Genomic DNA, 19,223 nt, shown 5'->3' with positions numbered 1-19,223 from the left:
TGACCTGGTCATCCTTGTATACACTGTAAGGTATTGTACTTTCCATGGAATCATTTTATATCTTCTATATTAAAAATATTGTAGACATCTTTAAAATATATTATGAATGACATTAAGTGAAAATTAAAATGAAAGTATTGTGAATGTAATATTACCCATTTGACTCAGAGTTTATTATAAATTTCTATTCAGAAAAATAGGTTTATCCAATGTTTTTGCATTCAGTATATTGCGTTTTTTTTTTTTCACACCATTTCCCCAGCTTTGGAAAACTCACAGGCACAGATGAAGCTGGGGTACACAAAAGCTGTAAAGCCAGGTGGAAAAGGTTCTGATAAGATGTCTTCCTATTCCCTCAGTACATTACACTCTCTCTCCACAATACTAAGGGGTTGGCAGTCCTTTATAATAAAATTCAGGACTGCCTGGTCCAGAGCAGTCTTCCTAGATGCTTGATTTGAAAATAATAAAACACATATTAATTAAAAAAAATGATGATAAAGATGTTCAGTGTCTATATAGGCCGACCTGTGTTCATTCTCGGTGTGTTTGTCTCCTCATTTTCATGTTTGGCTCTGTAATGCCTAAACACCGAGGAGGTGCTTTTGTTTGTGTAAGAAAGCTCCGCAGAACAGATGCAACATTTAACCTGCATCAAATGAAATAAATAATTTACACTTCAAGTCACATTGCTGTTCTTTTTTCTATTCTGATAGATTACACTGAAACAAAGACAGACAAACTATTACCTTGTTTGTGGTTAAAAGATCAAAATGATCCCACACAGCAGAAACATTTCTTTTTCTTTCGGGCTCCATTTCGTTATGGAGAGATGTGTATTATTTTTTTTAATCTTTGCGAGAGTAATTTTGTGGTTTTTTTGGTGGCGACTCATTCCGTTGGCAGACCCGGTACCTTTTAAACACAGTTTGGCACGTTGGCAATGAGCGATACAGCAGCTGTATCGATCACGTGACTTTTTCTTAAAGCGACGCACGCACCGATACAGGCATCGCTAGGTGAGCTTGATACATGCGTCGGTGCGTCAGTGTTGCTGGACCTATCACTAGTCAGAAATATTCTAATTCTGATCAGTTATCAGTTCATCTCCATATTTTTATATCTATGTATAAAACAAAGTTCATCAGAGGTGTGAGCATCACAGCAGAGGCCTTTGTGTCAAAGGAACTGAGGATAAAACAGAAAATCATGAAGCAGATTTTCCTGGCCTGGCTTTTTATAGCAGATAACTAGACTTGTAGTCAAGACCGCCTAAACCAAGACAAAGACAGACAGAGTGAAGACCGAGACAAAAAAGTCTTTAAACTGCAGCCAGATGCTGCTTCGTTTACGGGTGTCGGGCATATTATGTGTTTTTGCGATGCACAGCCCTCCTCACCGCTGTCCACTGTCTCACTCACTCACTGAGAGGACAGACGCACGCTCCACGTGACTCTCACCCTCTCTGTTTTTCACACAATGATATTATCCTATATCCTCGCATGTGATTGGCCACAGTATGGAGGGATTGGAGCGTAGCCGAGCCACTGTGTGAGAGCTGAGCAGCCAAAGGAAATTAAGTGAGGAGCGGCTCTCGCTCAATGGGAGTCGAGTCTGATTCACTACAAAGCGCTCTCTAAGCACGGCTCTTAGAGCTGATGCTTTTGAAATGACACATTATCGAACGTTACGGTGTGTGTCATGGAAACTGTTGACTCCAGATCTCCCGACCACTATGTGGATCTGAGACGGCGAGACCGAGACAAGACCGAGACCACGTAAAAGTGGTCTCGAGACATCCAAGTCTACAGATAACCTTAAAAAATACTGCAGTCGATCCAAAACAGAAGAAAACCATGAATCAACATGTGAACATGACCTGATGCTGCTGAAGTGAAGCAGAGCAAAGTTACAGAGGTTTGATTACAGACACAGCTGAGAAATCATTTGTAAAAGTTTACATTTCTTCGGTTTGAACGGCAGAAATGAGGCATTGTTGTCAGAGGCCGACAGTGTAGAGTTAGATGTCTCGAGACCACTTTTACGTGGTCTTGGTCTCGACGGACTTTTGTCTTGGTCTCGGTCTCGGTCTTGCGTTCTCAAATCGACATAGTGTTCGGGAGATTTGGAGTCAACCATCAGCGGAGCGGGGGGTGGCTTGCTGGGCTTAAGCCCGGGTCATTTTTTCAGAAGCATGGGGTCTTTTGGAGTGTAATTTGTTAGTTAGATGCCTGACTGACAACTGTATAAAACAAAAACAACACACGAAGCACGGAGCGCACCGTCGTAAATTCCCCCTAATTTTGGTATGATCCGAGCTCAGGCACTAGGCGACTGAGCACAGCACCCATGTGAGCGAGGGGGGAGAAGCTGCTGCCTGCGAGTTTGCTGCAGACAGAGGAGAGCTTAACTTTGACCAGGTACCAAAGCAAATCATTCGTACTGAACTAATAATGTAAATATGACGGTGTATCACAAAAGATTGATATCAAACTGATCACTTGGTTGCGTTACTTTCTCTTCGAGTGAATCAACAAATGGATAAATAAAAAGCCGAACAGCAATGCTGATTTTTTAGAGAGTCTTAGCTTACATTTCATATTTTCAGTTGTTTCCCTCCACGGCTAAACAAACTCTCTAAATCGGTTTCAATTGTGTACTGATGAACACAACAATGGACATAAGGAGCTTCTTTCAAAGAAAAAACTCAGGTAGATGTTATTTTATATATTATGCTTTGGATGTTGTTCAGTATATCTGTGCAAAACAAGAGGAATTTCAATACACAGCAGTATATTCACAGTTGAAACCAGATATTTACACTTTAGGGAGAAAACATAAAAACTTTTTTTTACTGTTAAACATCAATTTAGAGTAAACTTTTGTTTTAGATAAATAAATGTTGAAATATCTTTTGAATTAGTGAAATGTCAGAATAAAAAGAGGGAGCTGTCTATTTTAATCACTTTCATCAAATTTAGGAGTACATATACACTAAGTTTATTGTTAATTAATAAGAAACTCCAGACGATTCCATTCTGAGCTGAAGAAGCTTCTGATTGGTTAGTAGAGTCCATGTGAGTAAATTGGTGGCACAGCTGTGGATGCATATAAGGCAAAACACAGAGCCTGTTTCTGTGACATGGGAACATCCAGAGATGTCAACCAACACACCAGGAAAAGAATCGTGGAGCTCCATAAGTGTGGCTCAGTTTGAATACAGTTTGGTGCCATTTACAATTAAGAAATACAGACAGGTTCTCTCTTTACTCTGAAAGTTAACAAATATGTTTTTATATTTATCAATCTAAAAAAAATAAACATTTAGTCTGATTTGAGGTTACAATTAAAAAAGTGTTTTTATCTGAAGAGTTTGTAAATATCTGGCTTTGGCTTGATTGTCAGCACACAGAGAGAGAGAGGAACAGAGAGGGAGAGAGAGGAACAGAGAGGGAGAGAGAGAGAGGAACAGAGAGGGAGAGAGAGAGAGGAACAGAGAGGGAGAGAGAGGAACAGAGAGGGAGAGAGAGGAACAGAGAGGGAGAGAGAGAGAGGAACAGAGAGGGAGAGAGAGGAACAGAGAGGGAGAGAGAGGAACAGAGAGGGAGAGAGAGAGGAACAGAGAGGGAGAGAGAGAGAGGAACAGAGAGGGAGAGAGAGAGGAACAGAGAGGGAGAGAGAGAGGAACAGAGAGAGAGAGAGAGGAACAGAGAGGGAGAGAGAGGAACAGAGAGGGAGAGAGAGAGGAACAGAGAGGGAGAGAGAGAGAGGAACAGAGAGGGAGAGAGAGAGGAACAGAGAGGGAGAGAGAGAGAGGAACAGAGAGGGAGAGAGAGAGAGGAACAGAGAGGGAGAGAGAGAGGAACAGAGAGGGAGAGAGAGGAACAGAGAGGGAGAGAGAGGAACAGAGAGGGAGAGAGAGAGGAACAGAGAGAGAGAGAGAGGAACAGAGAGGGAGAGAGAGAGAGGAACAGAGAGGGAGAGAGAGAGAGGAACAGAGAGGGAGAGAGAGGAACAGAGAGGGAGAGAGAGGAACAGAGAGGGAGAGAGAGAGAGGAACAGAGAGGGAGAGAGAGGAACAGAGAGGGAGAGAGAGGAACAGAGAGGGAGAGAGAGAGGAACAGAGAGGGAGAGAGAGAGAGGAACAGAGAGGGAGAGAGAGAGGAACAGAGAGGGAGAGAGAGAGGAACAGAGAGAGAGAGAGAGGAACAGAGAGGGAGAGAGAGGAACAGAGAGGGAGAGAGAGAGGAACAGAGAGGGAGAGAGAGAGAGGAACAGAGAGGGAGAGAGAGAGGAACAGAGAGGGAGAGAGAGAGAGGAACAGAGAGGGAGAGAGAGAGAGGAACAGAGAGGGAGAGAGAGGAACAGAGAGGGAGAGAGAGGAACAGAGAGGGAGAGAGAGAGGAACAGAGAGAGAGAGAGAGGAACAGAGAGGGAGAGAGAGGAACAGAGAGGGAGAGAGAGGAACAGAGAGAGAGAGAGGAACAGAGAGGGAGAGAGAGGAACAGAGAGAGAGAGAGAGAGAGGAACAGAGAGAGAGAGAGAGGAACAGAGAGAGAGAGAGAGAGAGGAACAGAGAGGGAGAGAGAGGAACAGAGAGGGAGAGAGAGGAACAGAGAGAGAGAGAGGAACAGAGAGAGAGAGAGAGAGAGGAACAGAGAGGGAGAGAGAGGAACAGAGAGAGAGAGAGAGAGAGGAACAGAGAGGGAGAGAGAGGAACAGAGAGAGAGAGAGGAACAGAGAGAGAGAGAGAGAGAGGAACAGAGAGGGAGAGAGAGGAACAGAGAGAGAGAGAGAGAGAGGAACAGAGAGGGAGAGAGAGGAACAGAGAGGGAGAGAGAGAGGAACAGAGAGGGAGAGAGAGAGAGGAACAGAGAGGGAGAGAGAGAGAGGAACAGAGAGGGAGAGAGAGGAACAGAGAGGGAGAGAGAGAGGAACAGAGAGGGAGAGAGAGAGAGGAACAGAGAGGGAGAGAGAGGAACAGAGAGGGAGAGAGAGAGGAACAGAGAGGGAGAGAGAGAGAGGAACAGAGAGGGAGAGAGAGGAACAGAGAGGGAGAGAGAGAGGAACAGAGAGAGAGAGAGAGGAACAGAGAGGGAGAGAGAGGAACAGAGAGGGAGAGAGAGGAACAGAGAGGGAGAGAGAGGAACAGAGAGGGAGAGAGGAACAGAGAGGGAGAGAGAGAGAATGAGGACAGAGCAGAGGTGGAACAAGAGCAGGTGAGACACACATGTTAGTCAAATGGTTGTTTGCCAAAACTCATCAGAACATGTATCTCGTACCTAGTGTTTCTTTTTAGATACCATTTGTTACTTTTCAAATTCTATATTTATTAAGTTCTGCAGGCTTGTTTGCACAACAAGGCTAAATAATTATATAAACTTTTCTCAATCTAAATATTGGACTTTGGTAGAATTAAAAAATAAGTGTAGTGCAGGTCTATGATGAGTTTTAGTGCTACTATCATCTAGTTCTGATTCTGGTTCTGTCTTGGTTACTGTTGTAGTCCTGTTTTAATTCCGGATCAGTTCTGGGTCTGGTTGAACTGGGGTTTAGTCCCTGTGTCTTGATACAGGCCCGACTTTGTTCTGCCTTGCTGCTTAATTAAAAAACTAGTTTAAGGTGTCCTGCATATGTATATAGAAGTATGTATGTATAACATTCTTTTTTGAACAAAACTCAAAACAGACCATAATAATCTTTCAATCATTTCTACCCTCACTTAATTTCCTTTCGCTGCTCAGCTCTCACACAGTGGCTCAGTTATGCTCCAATCCCTCCATATTGTGGCCAATCACATGCGAGGATATAGGATAATATCATTATGTGAAAAACAGAGAGGGTGAGAGACGCGACAGTCAAGTGGAGCATCCGTCTGTCCTCTCAGTAAGTGAGTGAGACAGTAGACAGCGGTGAGGAGGGCTGTGCGAAAGCAAAAACACATAAATATGTCTGACACCCGTAAACGAAGCAGCATCTGGCTGCAGTTTAAAGACTTTTTTTGTCTCGGTCTCGTCTCGGTCTCGTCTCAACTTGGTCTTGGTCTTGTCTTGGTCTCGGATTAGGTGGTCTTGACTACAAGTCTACGACAGTGCTGAACACAGCAGCACTGCTGCGTAATAAGCAGAGAATAATGCAGAAAACAGAGATTTGATGGTAAACTGGTGTCTGAGGACACTGAGAGAGAGAGAGAGCTGTGCAGGAAGTAAAAGCCAAAGTCAGAGCAAGTTCATGATGATGTTTATCAAGCGTGAAGCGTAGTTTGGACCTTCGTTTGCTGCAGGTTCAGTGAATTTTGGTTGGAGAGAGAAAACCTGCAGCATCAGAATCACTGAGCTTTCGTTCTTCAGCCCTGACGGTGTGTCCGTGACGTCGGGTGAACGATCCACACTCTGTGTTTACATGTTTCTGCTCTCATTTACTGTTTTGGCTGTTTGCTGAAATGGTTTTGTGAGCTTTAACCTGAGATTCTGGCGTTTCTGGCAAAATACATTTCTATTTAAAAATCGATTCTAATGAATCGATATCACTTTATTCAAACTAAAATCGACGGATCTTTTAAACCCACTCCTGCTCTGACTCCATTTAAGCTCCTTTAAACAATTTCCTGTGTAAAAACTAAAACACGTGATTTCCCTCGTTTCAGTTCCCCTGGAAACAAACAAACAAACTTTTTAATTTTCTTTGTAATGCCTGAAAAAAAAATAGTCACATCACTCTTCATTTACCCAGAATGCAGTGCAGACGCATGAAAACAATATGAATGAAATTTCAGAGGGAGACATGAAGCCTCACAGACACATTTTATTGTTACAGACATCAGATAAAATTCATTACTGTCAACATTTGTTTCACTGCAGCTTGTGTCGCTGCTGCGACCTTCATAGCCCGTCTCCTGAGCACGATGGCAGCAGTTTGACGGTGCCGGCGTCTTTCGGAGGTCACGCGGTTTCAGCCGCGCTCTTTGGGTTTGGAGAAGGAGCCCAGCTGTTTGGTGTTGACGTTCCTCAGCTGCTCCAGCTGCCGCTGGCCCCGTCGGTATAAATACTCAATGTGCATCACGTCCGTCTTCTTGATGCGGGAGTTCTCTCTGAACTCGTCGCGGATTCGGGGGAGGAAGCCCGGTTTGTCCTGCCCGGCTCGCAGGAACTGCCGGTACAGCGCGAGGACCTGCTTCTGCAGCTTACTGTGCCGCAACATCAGACCGAGTCAGCAGAGACAAGAGTCCAATCAGAGAGCAGCTATGCACACATGACGCTCCAACACCGGCGTGTCTCCAGCTGCACTCCCTCACATGTCCACTCTGAACACACCACGAGGCTCAGCTTCACCTGTTTCTTCTCATTCAGGGTCTTAAAGAAGACGTTTGCCTGCAGGAAGAACACAAAGAGAACTGAACAACAAAACAGCGTTCAGGAAGATTCATCGCGTCACGGTCGCTGATTTTATTCTCTCACGGGAGAAAACTGACACCTTGAAGACACAACAGAAGGCGTCTGCTCACCTGCAGCTCCATATTTATATCCTGCAAGAACAGCTTTGCATCAATCAAAGTTCAAAATAATCCTTCTTTATCTCACGTTCTCTCTGTCTGCCTCCTAGCATGCCTTCCTCCTCTCCTCCTCGGACTTCGGTCAACAGCAGCACAGTTCCCCCTGAGCCAGACTGAATATAACAAATGTTCTCCTTTTACCTGCTTGTTTTTATTTCGAATGCATTCACCGGAGTTCTGATGAAGGAACACGTGTTTGTCTCTCTCTGTTTCCATTAATGTGGTCTGATCTTTAACTCATGTGTGTTTCATATTCCCGCACAAGCATGAACGTGCACGTGAACCCCGACTGTTCACACAGGTGTCGACCTGCACGTAAAAGCACGTTTTTATTTCAGTAAAGATTCCTTTTTTACCCCACCGCCTCTCCTGATTTTCTCATCACTGATTGTTTTCTGTGATAACTGAGCTCACCTGGCACACGTTATAACAACAACAGCGTTTAGGTGTGTCTGTCTCTCACTAAAACACATTTCAGCTAAAATAACATAAATAATTGATCTTTGGATTCTGACTGGATCCTTTGACCCTCCTGAGTAACAGTTTTTACAGTAACACATACAGTAGTATTAGCATTACTTATATTATAGTACTACACGCAGTAATACCAGCAGCTATAGCTTATGAAAGTAACCCACAGCCGACTGCTGGACCTCAGAGGATTGATCAGCGAGAGCGATCAGTTCAACTTCCTGTTTACCTGACGGAGTTCCGCTCGGACCGGTTCGGACCGGCTCCGCTGCTTCACCTGTTTGTCCTATTCCCCCGTCACAGGTACCTCTCCCGGCTCTCTGTGACCTTACTGCGTTATAACACCGGCCTGAGTCGCAACGACCAGGACAAACTACAAAACACGTGATTTCCGGGTCAGATTTTCACAATAAAGTACGAGCACAGACAAATAAAAGCTCATACCCGTTTTAAGAACGCTGCTCCTGATTGGTTAGAGCTCAGTTACCTTCTGATGTATTCATCTTAATTTGTACCGTCCAAAGCGCCCGTGGGGGTTGTTCGAGTGGGTTAAAAGCTCTTACTGCGGCGGCGCGGAACAGGAAGATTAGTAGCACTTCCGATGTCACCTTCTGGAGTCAAATGTCAAAACAGGCGAGCTGAAGCAGTTGGGCTCGTGCTTTTATCACCGGCATCTGTTTCCGGGGGGAAGGCTTCCGTGATTTATGACGCCGGTACCTGCGGAGAAAGTAACGAAGTACTTTTAGTGAACTACAGTTTTCAGGATTCAGATCCGACAGTAAGAGAGGAAGCTCTCCCAGCTTCTGTCACACCTGGGTAGAGACCAGAAACACCACACCTGGATCACAGGTGAGCCTCTGCGCGCTTGCAATCACAGCCTCGAGCTTTGAGGTGGTTTTTTTTAGCTGATGAAGACGCTCTCTGTTCTTCCTCTTACAGACATGGAGATGACAGCTGAGGAACAGCAGCAGGTGGAGGAGCAGGTGGAGAGGCTGCTGAGTGGGCAGGGGTCAGAGGTCACTGTGTGTGATGTGGGCCTGGAGCAGAGCAAACCCGCCACTCTGAGGAAGAACGTCACCTACATCGTCTGTGCTGTCATCTTCAATGAAAAGGTGAACAGAGGTCACCACAGGTAGCCACTCAGTCTCATCAATACCCTTAAATGATCGATTATTTAATTAATTAACACTCCTTCAGGAGGAGGTGCTGATGGTCCAGGAGGCCAAACCGGACTGTTACAAACAGTGGTATCTTCCTGCTGGGAGGGTGGAGGTGGGAGAGAGCCTGGAGGAGGCAATGAAGAGGGAGGTGAGTGAGGAGGAGCCTGTGAGAGTAAGAAGCTGCAGCTCCTCCAGCGTCCAGCAGGGGGAGCAGTGAGTCAGTCCCCATAGACTCCCATGTTAAAACAAACCTGTTTACACAAACAGTTTGGTCTCTGTGGATCATATACTCCTTCATAACAGCTGTACGCGGAAGAGCGTTTCTATTACTCACCTGTTCAAATTGTATTAAGGCTTAAAATTTGCATTAATAGGGGCGTGGCCTCTTTGACTGACAGGTAGATGGTGGTACAGGTGGCTGTAGCAGCTAGCTGTGCTAGGCTTCACCTTAACTAATGGGAGTCCCTGAACTGGACCTCTGGACCGTGTTTGTGCTGTCGGAGCCTTTTGGAGCGTTTTAACGACATCATGTGACCAATAATATGCCTGCTGTGATGTCACTGTAGAAACACAGCATCCAAGGAGGCGGAGCTACAGTTCAGATATTACTGAGCACTGATTAGCAGATATGTGTTTGTGTGATGTTTGCATAAGGTCTGTGAATGCAGCTTCCCAACTTTCTAACCAAGATATGTAGCATCAATTAACTCCACCCACTTGACCAAATACGATCACTTAAGGTTGAAAAAGTCAAAATACTGAAATAACAGTTTGTTTTTTCATTGGGTAAGCACTGCCTTCCTTGCTTGCCCTGACAAAACAACACTGCTTTACAGACATCAGGAGGCGAGGAGGAGGAGTGATCTGGCTTTAACCTCAGTGTTATGTCACCTGTGTGAACATGTTTTTTTTTTGTATGTCAATAAAATGTCTGAAAAATCATAATCAGAGACTTTGTGGAGCCCCGGGTGGACATTAGAGGAACTGCAGGTTTTGGGGTTTCAGTGTTTTCTTGTCTTTTTAACTCTTTTATTAAGAAAGTACATTGAACATGACAGTAGTATGACTCTCTACATTGCTTTTGCTTTCAGATTTGTAAACTTATAGTTGAAAAAAAAAAACCCCGTAAGAACTTGGGTTGGGGGTAGTGGGGCAGCCAAGTTAGCTTCGCATTATTAGCATGGGTATTTAAATCAGCGCACCAGCATAAAAGTGTCAGGCTTGATAGAAAATCCCACCTCACAGGCTGAAACATATTCTGTAGAAGGTGTCCGTCTGCACTTTGAGAGAGAAAGACAGTTTTTCCACGGTATAGATGTCTTCTACAGAATATATCCAGTCTTCAGTCGTTGGTGGTTCAGGCTTGAACCATCTCCTTGTGAGGGCCTGTTTACTCGCAGCCGACAGTCCCAGGAATTATGGAAATGGTTAGCACCATCTCCCCCACATCTCCAACAAGTGTCACCAGTTCCCAGATACCTTTTCTGAGCAGTGGGGATGAAGAAGCTCATGATGCTTTTCCAGCAAAATTCACGCCAAACAACAGTGGTAGTCCACTGTATGCATATGTGGTCCCAACACTCCTCTGGAATTGTCAGGTTAGCTTTTTTCCCACTTCACTTTAACATAAACAGTGCTGTTGTTTTTACACAGGATGCTGTTGTATAATCTGGAAATGATTTTATTGTGTGCTCCAGAATTAGTTAATGATGCAAATGTTTCTACAAATCGTCGATCGTTTAGATTCACTTTCAGGTCTTGATTAAAATAATTTCTGACCTGTAGATATCTGAAGAAATCGTCTGAGTCTAAATCATATTTTCTCCTTAAGGTTTCAAAGCTTTGAAATGCCCCCTTGCGGACAGATGATAATAATTAGTTAGGCCTGTTGGAATCCAGTTCTTGAAGCTCTTATCGCACGGATTCAGGGTAAAGTCTGAGTCATATACGCACTATCTAAAGACTTTAGAGGCATTTCCAAACCACAAATTCTTATTGCTTCACTCCAAGCAGATATCATTACTCGTAGTATTGGTTCATCTGGCAGGTTTGTTTTGTTCTGTAGCTTTGTGTCTGATATTAAAGCTGTAGCTGGTATTACTCTAACATTTGTTCCTTCCAGATCTTTCCATCCCACAGTGTAATCTAAACAACAGAGACATATCAATGGCCTTAACTGAGCTGCACAGTAATACTCTCATAGACTTATGTTATAGAGGGTTTTATATTTAACTATGGCTTTGTTCCCTTTCCAAATGTATTTTGACAGCAGTCTACCCCACTCCACAAACTGTTTTTGTGGTGTGGGAATCTGTAACGACCGAAACAAATACAGCATGTTTAATCTAACGGCTTCAATCCTAGAGTGTAGGTCCAATAAAGGGATGGTATTCCATCTTTGTATATCAGATTTTATGGATTCATTCACAGGACCATAGTTGGCGTCAAACATTTTGGTGACGTCACGATGTATTACCACCCCTACGTACCTAATGGTACCTGCGTCCCATTTCCATTTCCAGCGATTCTTAATTTCGATTGGTGGATCGTAGTTTAGAGTTAGTACCTGCGTTTTGTTTACATTAACCTTGTATCCTGTGAAACTCTGAGAGCATTTCCATGATTTTGGGGAGTGCCTGTGTGGGACAGGATATAGTAGGTCGTCGGTGAACAGTGCTAATCTCTGGTCCCCTCCTGCTGTTCTTACTGTCTCTGCCTGATCCACTGATGGTTCTGTAAACAAGCTGTTTCTGGTGATTAAACGAGCTTCACAGCGTAGCTTCTACTGGACATGTACTTATTGGCTTCCACTGCCGTGTTGTAAATCTTTGTTTATCGGTATATTTCACCTTAGCTAAGCTGGAGGGGATCTGCTGCTCTTTCAGGGTCTCGCACACGTTGGCGTATTCTCTTGGTTTTTTTAGAATTGGGGGGTTAGTCAGGGTCCAAGCTCACTTGGTTGGAGGTAAATCCTCTGTTCTGCCATGCCGTACGAAGCAGAAGTTCCTTTGTTTTGAAGCTGAGGAATTTCACAATAATAGATCGCAGGGGAGCATCGCCTGGGGGTGGTGCGCCCGTTCGATGCGTACGTCAAGTTCATCTTTGGACGGCCCCAGGCCTTCCCGCGGCAACTTCTCAACAAACTCACTCACTGTTGTAGAGCCCGCTCTGCTGTCTTGGGTACAGCAGAAATGCATTTGTTCTCTCTTCTTGTACGGCTCTGTAGGTCTGTCAGTTTATCCTCCACCTTGTAACAGCAGTCTGGCGAGGAAGGAGCGGCTAGCAGGTCCAGCGGGCATGAGGTGTGGAGGTTAGCCGGATAACTCGAAGCCAGTCAGTTAAATTAAACAACAGACCTTTATTTATTGTCAGCAACATAAGACCATACAAGCCAGGTCTCCACGGCTCTGTCCGTACATACATGTGCGGGGATCGGTAGTCGCCGGCGCCAGGCCGTTACAATGGTGAGGTCTGTCCTGAGAACAGAACACGAGCAGCATGTAATGGCTGCCACGCTATACTCACACACCCACTAGGAGACTCCCCCAACTACTACAATAGTAGGGCAACCCCCCCTGGTGGTGCTATAACACAATAAGGGTTGTCACAACCTTCACCTGTAGCTTTGTTTTTTCAATCGTGGCGACCTCGGTGTTCTCGATCCTGCCCTCAGCCTCGTCCAGTCTGGCGCTCACCTTTAGGATTTCTTCCTTGATCTCCCCAGTTGTGCACTGTTTTCTTGGCGAAAGTCTTTTATTTCCTGTAACACAGTGTCCAAGTCAGCCATATTTCAGCCGTTGCTTGCTGGGGTTGAATCACAGTGTGCGGCAGCAGGTTTGCAGTGAGAGGAGAAATGTATTAGCCTGGAAGCTATCATTATTTTCCCACCGTTAAACTACCACTTTACTGCCACCTCAGAGTATTGGTTTGGTGTATTTCGCTCACCCCCTTCTTTATTCACCTCGAGGTGCTGCCATCACGGTGACGTTCAAATCGGAAGTCCGTTTCAGTGTTTTCTTTCATTAAAGATGATATTTGGGAGATGACATGAAGCTTTATGGAACTTACATTAAATTTGTAGTTTTTTAAAGGCCGTCATTAGAAGGGACTGCACATTGATGAGTTTCCAGGTTGCCTCTGATTTCTGCTGCAGTATTTAAAGCTGCCCTGTGTTGAGCAGCAGCTTTGTGAGATGTTTGCTTCAGCTATAAATTCAGTGTCACACTTTTCCTGTTATCCGTGTCGGATCACAGGAGCAGCAGTCCGAGCCGGCCTGCACAGAACTTCGTGCTTTCCATCCCAGACTCGGCTCAGGAGGACGTAATGCTGTGAAATGATCTCCGTCCTCTCTGTGATCACCACCCTGCTACAAACAGCAGCAGTCTTGCTTATTGCTGCTCCTCTGACTGAAGAGCGAGCTGCTTGGTTGGGCTTTAGAAGACGTGTTGAGCGATGCATCAAACGCACCTCTTTGTGTGAGGGTACTCGGATAAAAAGCTGATGAGCAGCGCTGGGATGTCTTTGATCTGGGTTTCAGGTTTTGTTGAACCAGCTCATGCAGAGAAAGCCTGGCTTTGTCTTCCATCAGCTGCGGTTCTCTTTGTCTGCAGGTGAAGGAGGAGGCGGGGTTTGAAAGTGAGCCAGTCACCTTGCTGCTCATCCAGGAGCAGGGACCTCAGTGGATCCGTTTCATCTTCCTGGCCAAGGTCACAGGTCAGAGGTCACACACTTTATTAGTGTTGAAGGGTAACCTTTTTTACTTCGAGCCCCTGAACGCATCGTTAGCTTTGTCTGGTTTGAGGAAGCTGGGTGAATATGTGTATCACATGAAGAACAGCAGAGTTTAAGGAGCGTGTCTCTCTTCTTCTGTCAGGGGGAAGTTTAAAGAGTCTGTCAGCAGCAGATCAGGAGTCTCTTCAGGCCTCGTGGTGGGACAGACAGTCAGAGCTCCAACTCAGAGGGCGGGACATCCTCCGCCTCATCGAATCCGGACTGAAGTATGTAAACTCAGCGAAACACCACAGAGTTGAGTTTAGTTATTGATTAACCTGCAGCATCAGTTTAAATTCACATCAGTTTTATTTATGGAGTACCAGTGCACTTAAAAGATAGTGTCTGTCTCCTGAATCCAAACTGGAAGCTGGTTCCACAGAAGAGGGGCCTGAAAACTGAAGGCTCTCCCTCCCATTCTACTTTAAATACTCTAGGAACAACAAGTAGGCCTGCAGAGCGAGAGCGAAGTGCTCTAATAGGGTGATATGGTACTACAAGGTCATTAAGATAAGATGGGGCCTGATTATTTAAGACCTTGTATGTGAGGAGCAGGATTTTGAATTCTGGATTTAACAGGAAGCCAAAACAGGAGAAATCTGCTCTCTCTTTCTAGTCCCTGTCAGGACTCTTGCTGCAGCATTTTGGATTAACTGAAGGCTTTTCAGGGAGTTTTTAGGACTTCCTGATAATAATGAATTACAGTCGTCCAGCCTGGAAGTAATAAATGCATGAACTAGTTTTTCAGCGTCACTCTGAGACAGGATATTTCTAACTTTAGAGATGTTGCACAAATGGAAGAAAGCAGTCTTACATATTTGTTTAATATGTGCGTTGAAGGACATGTCCTGGTCAAAAATGACTCCAAGGTTCCTCACAGCGTTACTGGAGGCCAAGGTAATGCCATCCAGAGTAAGAATCTGGTTAGATACCATATTTCTAAGATTTTCAGGGCCGAGTACAATAACCTCAGTTTTATCTGAATTAAGAAGCAGAAAGTTAGCGGCCATCCAGGTCTTTATGTCTTTAAGACATTCCTGCAGTTTAACTCATTGGTGTGTGTTATCTGGCTTCATGGACAGATAGAGCTGGGTGTCATCTGCATAGCAGTGAAAATGTATGCTATGTCTTCTAATGATGCTGCCTAAGGGAAGCATGTATAATGTAAACAGAATTGGTCCTAGCACTGAACCCTGTGGAACTCCATAATTAACCTCAGTGTGTTTGAAAACTTCCTTTATCTGAGTTTTTCAGCCTCTTTTTGATCTGTACAATGTTGACGTGGTGACTCCTAACTTTCCTGCCATGCTGCCTTCAGGTACCGTCTGAGTCCCTGCCATCCTGTCACGCTACCCTTAGACCTGAGCTGCCGTCACGTGGTGCAGAGACTCATGTTGGTCTTCGTCGGTGCTGAGGAGCACATCTGGGTTCTGCTCATCAGAGGTACCAAACTCACTCGTTAGCACTGACAGAAAACTTCACGCACTCTACAGTTTGGCTTTTTTCCTGAAAACACGGCCGAGTTAAAGTGTTTTAAGTGTGACATCTTCCTAAATAACCTTTAATTAAGTAGGACCCGTGTAAATGATACACGGCTCAGTAACAGACTGAACTAAATTAAATAATGCAATATATTACAAAGTTACAAATATAAGAAACAGCCCTAATATATACAAATACCTCAATGATAAATATCCAGAATATTACAGACGTGAAATTTATATGATTTTTTTGCTGGCAGCCCCGGAGCCCCACCTCCCAACAGCGGCGGCGGTGAGGACCCACGCGGTGACCTGGGCGGCCAACATGGTGGTGCAGGAAGCCATGCAGTCGGCTTACTACGACCATGATGTCAACACGCTGGGCGTGCTCAGTCTGCAGCACAACGGCCGACAGAATGGCAAGACGGACGGCGTGTGCTTCAACACACTGGTGGCGCTGACCCCTGACCACGTCCAGCGCGATGAGGACGGGCGCAAGGTGGAGTGGACACCGACGGGGCAGCCTCCGCGTGTGGAGCACCCTCGCTACGTCTGGCATGAAGTCCAGAAACAAACGCTGAGGGAGAAACTGCTGGAGAAAACCAGAAACGCTGCCCTGGTACCGATCCACAGCCTGTACTGACCGCCGGCTCCGGGCGTACAGGGACGACACCAACTGTACTCTGAAAAGAACGAGAAGTTTTAGGTTTTATTCTGAAAGGCAATCTATGCCAGTAACTGCAGCAATAAAATGAAAGCTAATGACTGTCAGGGAATCACTCCGACCGCCCCCGGACTGGAGCTCCCGGGGTCGTCGGGGGCGGTCCAGGGTGGGGGGAGGGACCTCAGAGCCTTACTGGTCCTCTATCATGTAGATTACAAGTTACTGATTTGTTGTGAAATTCTGTCTTCAGCTGATTAAGGACATGTCCAGCATCGCTCACTGACCTGTGGAAAAGCTGATCATCTGCTCTTGCTCTTGACGAAGGCGGCCGCACTTATCTCCTCCTCCTCCTCTCCCTTAGCTTCCCTGCTTAGCTCCTCATGTCCTTGTCTAGTCTCGTGTTTTTTGTATTACTTTTCCCTGAACACTCTCTCTCAGTCTGTTCTCTAAAACCTAAAAGAGGAATTATAGATTTGATCAACTGGTCCCTAAATGCTATTGACACCCCTTTCTCAACGAGAAGTCTGGGCTTGGGTGAGCCTGAGTGCTGAAGATATCTACCTATTCGGAACCATGGTAACAGGGTTCTTGCTGATCGGAGCTGGCTCGGCCCTGACTTATCGGAGAATTAAGGAAGCGAACCGGCTGTTCAAACCTCCACAAGGCTGCCCGCTGGGATTGGAACGATGGGAGAGGCGTGAGTTTCTCAAAATTGGCTCATTGAGTGCAGCACAGATAAGATCTTGGAGAAGCTACGGCTGCTGTGAATACTCAGAATAAGATCTCTGAGTGCAGACTGGATGACATCTCGGGGAGGCTCACTGTCGCGAGTTCTCAGAATCGGCTCCTTGAGCACAAGAAATGACAACATCACAGAACGCAAGTATGGTGAAGCTCGCGGCTCTCCAACGGGAGATTGAGAGACCAGTGTTGGACTGTAGAACTGCTTTGAAATTCATATGAGCTGTTCGCACTAAAGTAAAAAGCACCATCACTTCATGCGGAGACCCTCTTGGCGCCAGCTGCAAGGCTGGAGCCGAACAACAACACCCTGATAACGACTGTGTTTAGTCCATGCAAGGCCACCTGTGTTGGCTGGAAGACTGTTTACTTAGCCTGGCAGGGCGAAGGACACTGTCTCAGCTGGACTCTGGACACACACACACAGACATATACACTGATATGCACACACTCATCCCCCCTCCCTTTCCAAACGCCTTCGACGCTTATTCCCTTCCGATGCTGACGGTGGATCAAGGAGACCAATTCAATTCAATTCAATTCAATTTTATTTATATAGCGCCAAATCACAACAAAAGTCGCCTCAAGGCGCTTCATAGATACAGAGAAAAACCCAACAATCATATGACCCCCTATGAGCAAGCACTTTGGCGACAGTGGGAAGGAAAAACTCCCTTTTAACAGGAAGAAACCTCCGGCAGAACCAGGCTCAGGGAGGGGCGGGGCCATCTGCTGCGACCGGTTGGGGTGAGAGAAGGAAGACAGGATAAAAGACATGCTGTGGAAGAGAGACAGAGGTTAATAACAGATATGATTCAATGCAGAGAGGTCTGTTAACACATAATAGACCTCTCTGCATTGATAATCCCAGCGCACGCAGGCCCGGATGTGCTGTCTACATCGGCTGTGTCTCACCCTTTACCCCCCCGTTACTTGTCATGTGTTTCTTTGGTGTATTAAGAGTTTTTCATGTGCAGAGGTGTTTTTTTCTGTTCTCAAACTGATCTCCCTGTTGGAGCTCAGTCTGGGGGGAGTTATTTTTTCTCCTTATCTTTCCTCATGTGGTGCATTTTCCATTGTTATACATCTCTGACCTGTCTTCCCCGTGTGATGTTTGTGTAATGTATGTATGGTCGGAGGGTAATAGGTCGGCAGCTTTATGAAATTTCCCCTTGTGGGACTAATAAAGGTATATCAAATCAAATCAAAATCACTTCACAGCTCGGTTGGATTATTCTATAATAACGTCGTTCATGAGTATGTTCATATCATTATCTACATGTGCGACGTATTTAATAACTAAAGCTGTGTGGTACAGCTGGGGCCCCCTTAAAGCCCCCCCTGCATGCTGCACTGCTGGAAAGAGAAAAAAGCAGAAATTATTATTGTTATTATTTTAAATATATGTGTTTATAAATAAGTCTAAAGTTTCCAAAATAAAGAAAAAAACACTGGTGGGGAAAAAGTCAGTCATAGTGACTGTAGCTCAGAGCAGGTCATCTACTGATCGGAAGATTGGTGGTTCGATTCCTGGCTTCCCCCAGTCTGCATGCCGAATATCCTTGGGCAAGATACTAACCCCAAATTGCTCTCCGATGCATCCATCGGAGTATGAATGTGTGTGAATGTTAGCTTTAAAAGCACTTAGAAAAATGTGCTTGTGTGAATGGGTGAATGCACAAGTTGTGTAAAGCGCTTTGAGTGCTCAGATGAGTAGAAAAGCGCTATATAAGAACCAGTCCATTTACCATTTAAACATATGTTAAACAGAAACAACGCCCCCTGGTGGTCAAAGTCTTAAATTCTGCGGAGAATAATTCATAAAATTAACTTTTTTATGCTTCTGCAGAAAAACAACTGAAAACTTAAAAAGTTTGTATTTGTGAAGCTGCTGTGAGGAAACTTGAAATGACTGAAGAGTGAATTTAAAATATTTAATAGTTGTTTTTATTTCAGTTACGTTCCAAACACTGACCCAGCTCTGCTGTTTGCTGGTGTTGAAGGGGACTGATGGTTTTGTCACTAATGGTCACTTATAGATTATTTATTGGTTCACACGCTGCATGTGGCCGGCGTCGGAAACTCCTTCATGTTCCCACCTTTACTGGACTGAATGTTCAGCCCCTCCTCGCGGTTTGTTCCTGGCTCAGAGGCTTCAGAGTGAGTCTCAGTGATCTTTAACACCTGCTGCAGAATCAGCACAGCCTGACGCTGAAACACTGACACTGCTGGCTGTGGGAGAAAGTCTGATGCACTGATGTGTTTGAGATGCTTTACAATAAATATCACCAGATTCCACATTTTTAGGACTTTGTGCTTCTTTCATGTGTTCCTTTTTTTTTCTTTTGTATGTCCCCCCCCCCCTTTTTTTTTTCTAAATAAAA

The 19,223-nt window shown here is 45.1% G+C and overlaps 2 protein-coding genes across 4 annotated transcripts; one reads left to right on the top strand and one right to left on the bottom strand.

Moving 5' to 3' along the window:
- Positions 1-6,764: 6,764 nt before the first annotated feature.
- On the bottom strand, positions 6,765-8,553 carry sdhaf1 (succinate dehydrogenase complex assembly factor 1). 2 transcript variants are annotated; one of them, XM_084946512.1, is made up of 2 exons: positions 8,468-8,553; positions 6,765-7,370 (listed from the first exon to the last, which is right to left on the bottom strand). In XM_084946512.1, the coding sequence occupies exon 2, from the start codon at positions 7,198-7,200 to the stop codon at positions 6,952-6,954; it is 249 nt and encodes an 82-aa protein (XP_084802638.1). In that variant the 5' UTR covers positions 7,201-7,370; positions 8,468-8,553; the 3' UTR covers positions 6,765-6,951. The 2 variants fall into 2 exon arrangements, with proteins under 2 accessions (XP_084802638.1, XP_084802637.1); XM_084946511.1 differs by lacking the exon at positions 8,468-8,553 and adding an exon at positions 8,253-8,427.
- Positions 8,554-8,733: 180 nt separating this feature from the next.
- On the top strand, positions 8,734-19,137 carry nudt18 (nudix (nucleoside diphosphate linked moiety X)-type motif 18). Of its 2 annotated transcripts, XM_084946509.1 has the most exons (7): positions 8,734-8,872; positions 8,963-9,135; positions 9,221-9,331; positions 13,794-13,896; positions 14,057-14,180; positions 15,272-15,396; positions 15,695-19,137. In XM_084946509.1, exons 2-7 carry the CDS (start codon positions 8,965-8,967, stop codon positions 16,075-16,077), a joined length of 1,017 nt encoding a protein of 338 aa, XP_084802635.1. In that variant the 5' UTR covers positions 8,734-8,872; positions 8,963-8,964; the 3' UTR covers positions 16,078-19,137. The 2 variants fall into 2 exon arrangements, with proteins under 2 accessions (XP_084802635.1, XP_084802636.1); XM_084946510.1 differs by lacking the exon at positions 9,221-9,331.
- The last annotated feature ends 86 nt before the right edge of the window (positions 19,138-19,223 follow it).

This window comes from Perissodus microlepis, chromosome 12 (genome assembly GCF_051167445.1).
Source record: "Perissodus microlepis isolate ML-2025 ecotype Zambia chromosome 12, ASM5116744v1, whole genome shotgun sequence".
Taxonomy (NCBI): Eukaryota; Metazoa; Chordata; class Actinopteri; order Cichliformes; family Cichlidae; genus Perissodus; species Perissodus microlepis.
This window is presented reverse-complemented; position numbering and strand designations above follow the sequence as displayed.